The 11,679-nt window shown below is 39.6% G+C and overlaps 2 protein-coding genes across 2 annotated transcripts; one reads left to right on the top strand and one right to left on the bottom strand.

Annotated features, from left to right (window-relative positions):
- Window positions 1-541: 541 nt before the first annotated feature.
- On the bottom strand, window positions 542-5,809 carry rdh12 (retinol dehydrogenase 12). Its single transcript, XM_071498821.1, has 7 exons — window positions 5,643-5,809; window positions 4,968-5,086; window positions 4,015-4,170; window positions 3,795-3,899; window positions 3,150-3,359; window positions 2,431-2,620; window positions 542-1,558 (listed from the first exon to the last, which is right to left on the bottom strand). The coding sequence occupies exons 1-7, from the start codon at window positions 5,714-5,716 to the stop codon at window positions 1,456-1,458; spliced, it is 957 nt and encodes a 318-aa protein (XP_071354922.1). The 5' UTR covers window positions 5,717-5,809; the 3' UTR covers window positions 542-1,455.
- A 753-nt stretch (window positions 5,810-6,562) lies between these two features.
- vti1b (vesicle transport through interaction with t-SNAREs 1B) lies at window positions 6,563-10,076 on the top strand. The gene is made up of 6 exons (XM_071498822.1): window positions 6,563-6,844; window positions 6,948-7,006; window positions 7,826-8,023; window positions 8,450-8,623; window positions 8,893-8,954; window positions 9,152-10,076. The coding sequence occupies exons 1-6, from the start codon at window positions 6,748-6,750 to the stop codon at window positions 9,243-9,245; spliced, it is 684 nt and encodes a 227-aa protein (XP_071354923.1). The 5' UTR covers window positions 6,563-6,747; the 3' UTR covers window positions 9,246-10,076.
- The last annotated feature ends 1,603 nt before the right edge of the window (window positions 10,077-11,679 follow it).

The following is an 11,679-nucleotide window of genomic DNA, read 5'->3' as shown; positions in this document are numbered from 1 at the left end:
ATGAGGTGACTTATACAGCTCTGTTTGCTAAACATGAAGCTACTGCTGAGTTAGCTTAGCATAAGGACTGAAAATAAGGGGAAACAGTTAACCTGGCGCCCCCCAGAGGTAGCAAAACTCATCCTGATTGAACAATTTTATCTTCTCTGTTTAATTTGTCCAAATAAAATGACACATTAAAGGGAAAAATCACCACTTTACAGGGAGTTATATGTTGGACTGTTTCTTGGTCAGGATCAGTAACTTCATGGAGAAGAAGTTAGCCCACTACTAGCTTTAGCTACACATTTAGTGAACAGATATAAGGTTGGTGTCAATCTTCTAACTTAAGCAAGAAAGTGAATAAGCATATTTCTCAAATTGTACAACTTTCCTTAATATTTTCCTTTTCAGATTGTTTGTCAGTCACACTGTGATCAAATTGACACATTGGTTCCTGCTGATGATTCATCTTTATCCAGCATTTGTTGGCTTAACATTTCTGCTAATCCATTCTTTGCTGACGGCATTGGATGATTATTTCAAAGGAATGACACTGCACTTTTTATAGTAATATTTCCGTTTATTTACATCAAATGTAAACATTCAACTCTTAACATGAATGTAAGTGTAGTAAAAGGCATGTTTCACTTGTATAAAACAGAATGTAAACTCTTGGCAACCTTGTTTGTGAATGCTGAGAAGGAGACATGAGCAGGGAGATCGTTATAAATGCAAAACTGTAGTTCCTCCAGGAATGTGTAGTTTTTGGCAATGCAAATGGAAAGAAAATCTCTGCAGGTATTGCAGTGACATGATTCTAACTCTGATTTGGTTAAAATAGAAAAAAAAACGTTCTTAAAGCCTATATGTTCTACAGTTATCAGAAAATACATTTATGCAATTCAGGCGATAATCGTGGCTCAGACCAACGCTGATCTTCAGTAGTTTACTAATTTTTATTAATCAACCTGGAAACACTGTAAGAAACCCTGCACTTGTTTAGAAATGCTGGCACAGAAGTCAAGCAGTTCAGCTGCAAATTCCAGAGAAATCAAAAAACACAATATTGGATAAAGATGCTGGTCTTATACCCTGGCTTGACCCCTCACAGTATCCTACAGCATTACAATACATCAAGTTGCTTTTTTGCCTGTAGTCACATTGACACTGTAGTCACATTGTGTCACAAAAATATAGGGTCAAAAGGTCATTTGTGGTTACATGATAACACAGCTTAGTGGAGCTGTTGTAGAGCATCAAAATATCAAAGTTATTATTATGTATTTACTGCATTATTTCACAAAATAGCAACTTCACATTATAGTACCTCTTACATAATTACCTGACTGCCTATTAGGTAAGAATCATTCAAAGTACGGAACATCAAAACCATAATGAAACAAATGAAAGAATGATAACAGAAAGGATAAGGACTTCTTAGAGAACTGAGATAGATGATGGTTAAAAGTTAAATCAGTCCCACTCAATTCCGAGAAGCTCACAGCTGACATCCCACAGTCTCCTCGCTGTCTCCTCATTCCTTCCCTGTGGGGCTACAAAGGCAGGGGCGCAGTCACTGAAATGAAAGGAGGGGGAATGATTATTATATAAGGACCAATGATGGTGTGATTCATCTTTCGTGGTGCAGTGATTTCATTTCCCTTTGACCTTGTCAATGATAATAACATTTGGTATCATAATTTATTTTATCTGTCAACCCTTTTTTTGTAAAACAGACCAGGACATAAACGGAAACGAGGAACTGCTTTACATGTTTGAGCTCTTGAAGATACACACTTGATTTTATAAAAGAGGTACTTTAAAGGGAGAAAAATGGGAGGAAAGCTGTGCTGGTAAGATAGCAAAATCAAGCTACATTGCATTTTTCACAAAATTACAAGGAACTAATAAAATGACTAACCTGCCCCGATTTTCTATGGCTCAGGTTCCAAAGGGTAATTTCCTCAAGTCATTTCAGAAAACCCCAATAAATAAAAGTTTAACATTTTTTTAACTAAAATTTTTTCAGCCATGCTATATGGAAATGCTGATCGCTTGGTTGGTCCACCACTTTGGTCTTGGGTGGATGAGTGGATTGTCATGCCAATTTGAAACAGACATGCATGGTCCACACAGGATAGACCCTAATTGCTTTGGTGATCCCAACTTTTCTTCTGAACCGAAATGTCCTGACAGCTACTGGATGCGTTGCCATGAAATTTGGTGCAGATATTCATGTTCTCCTCAGGATGAACTGTTCCTCGACTCCTCATCTAGTGCCATCACCAGCTCAAAGTTTGAATTTGTCCAGTACTTTGGTTTATGACCAAATACCTGCAAATGTAATGATGCTAAACATTAGCCTGTTAGCGTTGTCAGTGTGAACGTGTTGCCATGCTCACAGTATGGTCTTTGATGTGAACACATTTCTAGCTTGGTGCCACCTACCTGAAGTGTTTCCCAGAGACAGAGTGCAGCTCCTCTGCTACAGCACAGTAGATGCTGGTCTGTGCTCCTTCCCGTGGGGTTTTCACAAACATGGAAAGGACTGTCATAAATATCATCATGAGGGTCGAGTGTCTGGTCAGGTCAGAGTTCACCGTCCCTGGATGGACCGAGTTCACTGTCACATTGGTATCTGTGAGAACAACAAATCAGGGTCACTATGGGAGAGATTATTGGTTTCTCATCTGTAGTTTCTTGCTCAATGCACTGTTGTTTATGTGCACTGCTTATAAACATTGTTAAACTGCAATTGTATTAGAATTTGCCTGAAACTGAACCTAACTAGAGTCCTTTGGTACTCCCTTTGCATCTTCTTGCAGAGACTTGAGAGAAATCTGACAGTTAAGGAAAAAAGTCTTCTTTTAAATAAGTTCAGTCACTTCTCACTGTATCAAACAAACATGCTCACATTCCCAGGCAAAATTGATTTGCGTATAACAATTTAGAAAGAAAGAAATTTGTGTGTACTACATGGTCAACAAAGGGCTAAACAAGGCCATGTGTTGTTGATTCATATTTAGTTTTTATCTCTTCACTTCTACTCTGGGCACGAAGCATCACTAATCCTCTCTCCTTTACGACTCTGTTTACCAGAGCAGAGCACATCATCTGTCCATTCTCCCATGTTTTGTGTGTTTGTTCATACATGTGTGTTTGTGCACCTTTGAGTCTGCGGGCCAACTCTCTGGCAAAGAGCACATTTGCCAGTTTGCTTTGGCAGTAGGCTAATCCGCTGTTGTAGCTGCCCTGGCTGTGAAGGTCATGGAAACGGACCCAGCCGAAGTTGTGTGCCAGAGAGGAGACCACAATGATTCGGGCCGGGGCGCTGCGTTTCAGCAGCCCGATAAGGAGGGATGTCAACAGGAAGTGACCTGCCACAGGTAAGACACACATATGCTTAACAGTGTTAATATTCATTGTACTGATCCTGATTGTGTATATTTAACCTTAATTCAATCAGATAATCTCTGATATCAATCCCAACTGCAAAAAAACAAGACTTCAAATTTCATCATAGTTAACCATATACTACATGCCCATCTTTAAAAAAATAAACAACAAAAAAAAAAATATTAAGCAGACCTATGATTATGCTGAAGAAACGTGTATCTAAAACTACTAGCTACATGACTATTAAGTCCCTACATGTAGGGTAAACATAACGTTAGGATCAGTAGCCTAAACATTCATTTTTATTGATTTGGCTGATTCATTGTGCATGAAATATTATTCTGAAAATCATATCCACTGGGTGAATTATTATTATTTTGAGTGATTGATTCCACTAAATTTCTGTGAGGTCTTACCCAAGTGATTGACTCCTATGTGCATCTCAAAGCCATCGATGGTTTTTGTGTAAGGGCACATCATCACCCCGGCGTTGTTGATGAGGATGTGAAGGTGGTTGACCTCTGAGGAAGAGAACGGCACAGAAAAGGAAACACAGCTGCTGTGAAACCTGTTAAGTAACAATACACCAGGGCCCTGCAGGTAGACGTGAGTATTAAACAGCTTCCCGGTTCTTACCTCTCAGGAATTTCTGTGCAAAGGCACGTATGGAGCAGGTATCTGCTAAATCGAGCTCTCGAACCTCCACCTCCGCTTTGGGGTATGCAGCTCGTATACTGGCCGCAGTCTCCTCGCCCTTTTCCACATCCCGGCATGCCATAATCACCCGAGCCCCTGTCATGTGAATGAAATAACCGTAAGCTAAGCCATGAACAAAACAGAAACAACATTACTTCCTAGAAAAGCGAATACAGGAAGCTTCTTTTGGGTTTTGCTGTGTGGAGGCTTTTATGGAATGTGCTCTCTGGTTTACACTTGTTGGTCAGTGATGGGGAAAAGCATTTCTTACAGTTGAACCATATTTTATGTCACTTAAGTAAAACATTGGACAGCTTTTTGTAAACATGGCTCGTTCTTTCACGCTTTGGAGGACGTAAGAAGTGGTCACACCACTGAAACTTTCTTCGTACATTTTCCTGGTATTTTCAGGTGTTTATGTGGTCTTCACCTGGGAGTCATTCACAAACAAAACTACACAAAACATGGTTTTACATGTACTTTAGTGGACAATAAAAGAGCCTTAAAACATATCTTATTGTTAAACATAAAATACTGGTCAGTTCTAAATGTATCTAACAAACATTTAATGTAACACCTTAAGTAATATCAAATAGAAAAGAGATGGGACTGGCTATAAATCAACATTACAATTATGGAGATTTAGTCCTAAAACTTTTTTCTGATGTTACTCAATGATGGAAGAGAAATACAACAATGATTACATAATTGTGTACACATTTGGCATATTGTGATATATCCTGATATCAGAAAATACTTAATATGATTTGAATCAACCTGCCTGACCCTATGTGAGACAACAGTTTTGTCTTGCTGTCAAGGGTACATTAAGGATGTAAAGAGGCGCCCTGTACTGCTGTACAGTATTTTGGAGGGCAAAACTAAAAAGTCACCTCGGATTGCTAAGTCCCGCGCAGTCTCCTTCCCAATCCCTGTGTTGGCTCCAGTGATGAGGACTGTCCTCCCATCCAGCCGAGCTGTGGACATGCACACTCCTCCTGCTGCATATTTTCTGTTGATACACAATGATCACTGATCAACACTGAAAGATCATGAACCACAGCAGACAGTAGTACCCCCCCCCCCCTCCTCTCCTTCTACAGTCAGTATGAACTGTGTCCTGGTTAAGGTTGGACATATGGACATATGGCTTAATTATTCCTGGAGAAACTTGGATAGTGAACACCACGCCACTGAGCAGGGACGTCCCATAACCAATAGCTCTGTCAGTGAAATGCATACAAATATAACTCCTCCCACGCTGAGCCTCCTGATAGGCCGGGCAGCTCAGATGGAAGACACCCGCTTCATCTCTGTGCAGAAACTCCCACTGCTCCATCGTTGCTTTATTGATTATCTGCTCAGAAAATCAGGCAGCGTCGTAATAACAGTTAATGGAAAAAAAAAAAACACCTTAAAAATGCCGATCTGGGTTCAGCAGGCACACAGTGTCTTAAAATGTCAGTGCAGCTCATCGTGATAATTACATCAGGGCAATGCACTGCCCCGTCAACCGAGTCACAGCCGTGTCCGCACCAGCCTGAGCGGGGGGGTCAGTTTCTACTTACCGTATATGTGGCGCAAATAAAATCACCAGCAGCGTCACGACTCCGAGGCCGGCGATAATTAACAACAGCAGCATCGCTCCTCCGTCTCCCCCAGCAAGAAGCCGCTGCTCCGGAGGCGGATCAGCTGATGTGAAATCATGACGGGGCGCAGCGGGGGAGACGGACACGCCGCGAATGGAATCATGGGATTGTAGTTTTTACAGCCTGACCATAAAAGAACGCTTAATTGAAATGAGCCTTATTTAACTTGGCACTTGGATCTTTTTATTTTGAAGTTTGAATTTTAACTGTGATCATTTGATTTGTTTCAACACGTCAAGACATCCCCAGTTATCCCAAGCAAATAGGGTATCAATATAATTTATTGAATAATATAAATTTTATTTGGCTTTACAACACAAATGTTTTTAGGAATGCATTCTGGGAAAAATAGTATTTTGGTTTCTGCTTGATAATTCATGTATTGATGAGTGTTTAAACCTGTTGAAGAGGTCTTATTACAGCTACTACGAACTATCTAATCTAAACAATTAATTAATTACAATTAATTGTAGTCATTTAATTTTGAGGAGAAACCTGATTTTTGTGAACTTGTTTCGTTTTTATTCATTTACCAATTTTGAACATGTACTTTTTGTTCATTTATGTGCTTGTTTTGTTCATGATCATCATTGTCCTGCTCTGGTTTTTGTTTTTTCTTCTCGGGTCTTTGCATTGTTGCTGTTAAGATTGTTGTTTGAAAACTACATTTCCCAGAAGGTGCCCGTGAAAGCTGTTTGCGTCGCGCCTGAATAAAAACTCTATTGGAGTGGTTTCTGCATAGTTTCACTTAGGTTCGGCATTATTTTTCCTGACCTTTTGCATGTAAGATATAGCCTGTTTATTTTTTTAGTAAAATAATACCAAAATCTGGGTGTTTTATTTCTGCTCTGGCGTCTCAGGCGCTCGGTCACAAGGCCCATCATGCGGAAGAGTCGCGGGGATCTGATTATCATCAAACCAAAACCACTGGATTCTTTCACTGGTGTGACTGTTGTTACTGGTTTATTTTACAACAAAAGACTGAGTGGTTTCTGAAGAAAGGGGACCGAACAGTAAAAGCAAAATGTCGTCGGAGGAGTTCGAGAAATTGCACGAAATCTACCGATCTCTGTACGAAGAGCTCAAGCTAATCCCAGAGAGAGCCCTGAGGAGCCACGGAGGTAAACAGTCCGTGTTGTTGTCTTACCTCCTAATTAAACATCGTGACAAGCTTCAGAAGATGTGTTGTGTGCTGTTTAAGTGAAACTTGTGTTGTAACCGCAGAGGAGAGGAAGAGGCTGGTGAGGGCCTTCGATGAGAGGCATGGGGAGGCTGAGGAAGTGGTGAGCTGCTCTGTTCGCCTTGTTTTGGATGTGTTGTCTTAAGTTTACTTGCTTGCTAGTGCAAGTTTAATTAAAACTGTGTGTAATATTGGCTGTTATTAAGGTAAACTTCTTTATTTTGCAAGAATTCATTAACAAAACCGTTTAGATTGAAGGTTTCACTCGGTGTTATTATTCCTCCTGTTCACACTGGATATCTATTAAAAAAAAATCCCTTTCTAATGGGATTGTGATGTAAGTGACAAAATTCACAGCCCTCTTTTATGGAAAAATACATTGCAAAGTTTATCTGTAGTTAATATGAGGCTTAAGCATCCACAGGTAGACAAATTAGAGAGATCTCCTCCAAAGTTACTGTCTTCCTGTTGATATCCTTCCACTGCAGATCAAGAGGAAAACACCAAGAGGGAATTTTGCTCCTAAAAGACCTCACAACTTTGGAAGATACCCACTTGATTTGATTTACTCAGACCACTGGAGTATTATAGTAACTCCATATAAACACTGAAATGTATTTTTGGATTTTGTCCCTCATCTCCTACACTGGAAGCGCAAAAATTGTCCCTGTTTATAAAACTGTATGTAAAGTACTTCAAACCAGCTACAACAGTAACATGCTGCTTACACACTGATGCTTCAGTATTAATCATCTACTGATGTCATATGTAATATTAGATCAATCAGAGGTTAACTACATTTTGCTGCTAATATTTGTGTCCGTTTACTTAAGTAGGATTTAATGGAGTATTTGACTTGCTTTATATGTACTTTTACTTGAATACTTAAGAGAAAGATTTAAATTTTCTTATCCGTCTCCAGTTACAAGGAATGGAAGAAGAGCTGCGTGCTGCCCCTTCTTCTTATCGAAATGCTATGAGCACAAAGCTGCACCTGTACCGCCGGGATATGGGCAAGCTTCAGAGGGACATGAAAAATTCTGCTCCCAGCTTCGGCTCCTCTTCCCAGTCAGTGGGAGGAAGTCATCATGGCATCTATTCATCACAAAATCAGCAAAGTGTGAGTGTGGGGCTGAAGACTCTCATATGTTATAAATGCTGCTTGAGCGTGGTAGCATTTCATCATGACAGTTTTTATGTGTCTGTGTGATTAGTTGCAATATTGCACTATTAATGGTGTGTGAACACTGTAATTAGGTCAAAACACAGTTACAGTTATAGTGGCTGATTGTACAGAGACATTTCCAGTGTCTCTGACAAGGAAATGTAGGAAATCCATAAATTGATTATGTAGAAGTATAATTATGAACATTTAAGGGAAAGTCAGCACGTTAAGATTAAAGTCAGAGGTAACTCCTGGAATGTATTTAATTTAACAAAATTAATTGATATCTAATGGGAGTAGGAGAATCTGAAAATGTTTTGTTGTTCTTGTTGTCATAATAAATATTTTCTATCCCGGTTGTCACATTGCCCCCTTATACAGACACACGTGCAGTCCCAGAGAGCCCTGCTGCTCCAGGGCACGGAGTCTCTGAACAGTGCCAGCCAGAGTATTGAACGAAGCCAACGCATCGCTGCAGAGACGGACCAGATTGGTACAGACATCATTGAGGAGCTGGGAGAGCAGCGGGAGCAGCTGGACCGCACCAGGAACAGAGTGAGCTGTGAATCATTGTGTGGGATGAGGTTGTGGTGCTGTGTTAGTTTGAATAGCTTCAGCCTTATTATGTGTTGTGTGTAATGTGTGCTCATCTGATTCATTTGATTTACTTATTATGGCGTAACTAAGGGTTGGGTTAGTGTGATTTAGACTAGTTGTGTTGTCATTACATCAGTATCGGGAGAAGCTGTTTACATATGTTGTAATCAGACTGAAATGGTTTGGTTGGTTTTGTTAACGCTCTTCTGTCTTTTATTTTTGTGTAGTTGGCGAATACAGGAGAGAACCTCAGTCGAAGTCGAAAAATTCTTCGTGCCATGTCACGGCGGTAAGTGCCACCCCTGAGGAGGTTGTAAGATTAATTCATCTTGTTACATTTATTTTTATCAATGCAGGAAATGAATGAATGGTTAATTTCTGTTTCATGAATCTGATGTATCTTATGGTCTATGTGATTGATCGTGTATCTTGTAAACGCTCGTGGGACAATGACCAGAGCCTCTGCTTTTATTTTCTGTCTTGTAGGTTGATGACGAACAAGTTGCTTTTAGGTGTGATCATTTTAATGGAGCTGGCCATCCTGGGTGCTGTAGTTTACCTGAAGTTTTTCAGACGATGATCAAACTACACCCCCTGAAAAGACTCAACGCTCTGGATCCAGGGCAAACCCAGATTCTCTCCATCTGTCTCCATTGACTATCCTCTAGCAATAATGCTGTTCTGCTGTATTCAGCCAACTGTTTCTGTGAGTGCAAACAAGGACAATGAGATGATCCAGTCTTAAAGTGAACCTTTATTGAGAGAATGTTCTGTCCATGGGTGGGTGAAGTCCATTTGACAAGAATTAGATTGCTGAAAAAGGAACATATTATTGTTAATGGACCAAACCTACAGGAGCTCCATGGACAAACTGTGAACTCAGATTTGCACTGTTTGCTCTGACTGTTAATTCCAGTCATGAGGATTTCCCTGACCCGTGTGCTGGCTGCTACAGATCACAGAGATGATTCTCTGTATGGTTTTAGTCAAGAGTCGGTCTACTTACTCCCACATGTGAAGACTCTGTGAAATGATACTGACACAGCAGTTTTATGAGGTTTATAAATTCTCAGATTGGGATACTTTACTGTTAGTATTCAACACAATTGTATTGTTGATTATCTTGGTAAAACTAACAGTATGTGATGAAATGACACCAGCGATCTATTTTTTTAGTGTCTTCATGCACAAAATCCAGGTGGTTGTATTGGGCTCATATTTCCAATTCTGAGTACTGTGACCACCTGAGGAAGTCGGAGGTGTGAATGTGGAAAAAGTGGGTGGAACTCTTAATACAGATGCAATGTTCTTAACAGTTGATATCGTTATGTAAACTCTGTGTAAAACAAAAATCACTTCAGTGTTCTTTATCTGACAGTCTACACATCATTAAAGCTAATCTTTAACCTCAGTTTGCTTCTTGATATTTCCGGGGAAGGCAGCCAAGCAGGCCAAAGTTAAAAACAAACACTGTAGAGCTGACATCACCAATATTATTTACAGCCTAAAGCCCCAGACCAGGCCAGGCCAGGTTAGTGCTAGGTACACAGCATCTGTTACTATGGAATTAATCCTGAAATAGTGGGTGATAAGGTTATTTTTAGGGATGTGTTCTTGAAGTGACACACCTGCCACAATGTTTTTCTTCCGCAGATATCATGCCTTCCTGGAGTGACAACAACATGTTTGGTAACCTGGTTGTGTGGATGGAGTGAAGAGTGGGGGTTGGGGGAAAAAATAAAAAAATAAAAAATATATATATATATATATAATTTATTTATTTATTTATTGCTTTAATCTGAAATATGCCTTTACGTTCCCTTAAAAGACGTAACAGAAAACACACCTGTTTTTCTGTTCCTAAGTACAAAGGTTAATACTTAGTTGAAAATTACACAATATTTTATTAATGCAACTTATCATTATATAACTATGTTGCTAGCGACAATAATAACAGGTGATATAAAAATTCAAACAATGGCCATGATTTTTTTCAGCCATACTTGCAGCACGGCTCTGTGGATAGAAGTCACTCAGTCCAAACTGAAATATCTCAACATTTCTCATTTTCCTTTATTTAAATCTCGAAGATCATTGAGGTTTGGCTCATTGCAATGATTTCAAGATACTAAAGGCAGTAAACCCACAGGACTTGAAGCGTAAGACAGTTAGTAGATTGAGTTCGGTTTGGTTCTGTGATCCAGTCCAGCATAGATTTAGGGAATGATAAACTGAGTCTAGGAGCTTGAGAGTGGAAATGTAAATGGTTCGTTAAACCAAATACCTACACATTTATACTCTGTGACTCTTTCAGTGTTGCTGGCATGTAGTGTGGATAGATGTAGACTGTTAAAATCAGTATCTCTTGCTTTAGAGAAAAGCATTAACTCAGTTTTGCTTGCCTTAAGGACCAGCTTTAGGTTGATAAATGCATTTTGAATAGCACCATAAGAGATTTGTAGGTTCTCAGCAGCAAGTTGCACAGAGTCAAAACAATGTAGACTAGTGTGATCAGTGTACAGTTGGTTTGAGAAGAGACAATATTATTACTAAATTGTAGACAACACAGGGCCCAGAACTGATCCCTGTGGGACACCTTTGTCACTGGGAAAAATTGGATCAGGTGTTTCTGGCTCTCAGACACTTTTTTGACACTTTAAAAAAAAAAACCATCTACAAGCAACTGAATCAGACCTTCATAGTGTCTTAAAAAGCAGACAGTGGTTGACTGTATCAAAAGCTTTTGACAAATCGATGAAAACAGCATCAGAATGTTTCCTTTTGTCCATATTAGAAACAATGTTGTTTACAACTAATGACTGGTGAGGACTTAAAATGAATATTATGAGAGAAATACCTTGAAATTGTTACTCACCAGAAAATCTGCATATTGGCTGATATTTATTGAGATGACTGTTGTCTCCTCCCCTGTACATCTACTGAATGGACTGCCATGACATTTTGTGCAGACCGTCATGGTCCTGAGAAGATGCAACCTAATGAATTACGTGATC

Source organism: Trachinotus anak, unplaced genomic scaffold (genome assembly GCF_046630095.1).
Source record: "Trachinotus anak isolate AG129_WGS33_773 ecotype Australia unplaced genomic scaffold, CSIRO_AGI_Tana_v1 ptg000015l, whole genome shotgun sequence".
Classification (NCBI taxonomy): domain Eukaryota; kingdom Metazoa; phylum Chordata; class Actinopteri; order Carangiformes; family Carangidae; genus Trachinotus; species Trachinotus anak.
This window is presented reverse-complemented; position numbering and strand designations above follow the sequence as displayed.

Coding starts and splice junctions, on each gene's coding strand:
- rdh12 (XM_071498821.1), bottom strand. CDS start 5,716: ATGCTGCTGTTGTTAATTATCGCCGGCCTCGGAGTCGTGACGCTGCTG. Junction 5,087..5,642: donor TTATTTGCGCCACATATACG/GTAAGTAGAAAC, acceptor GTGTATCAACAG/AAAATATGCAGCAGGAGGAG. Junction 1,559..2,430: donor GTCTCTGGGAAACACTTCAG/GTAGGTGGCACC, acceptor CTTTCATTTCAG/TGACTGCGCCCCTGCCTTTG.
- vti1b (XM_071498822.1), top strand. CDS start 6,748: ATGTCGTCGGAGGAGTTCGAGAAATTGCACGAAATCTACCGATCTCTG. Junction 6,845..6,947: donor AGCCCTGAGGAGCCACGGAG/GTAAACAGTCCG, acceptor TTGTAACCGCAG/AGGAGAGGAAGAGGCTGGTG. Junction 8,624..8,892: donor TGGACCGCACCAGGAACAGA/GTGAGCTGTGAA, acceptor ATTTTTGTGTAG/TTGGCGAATACAGGAGAGAA.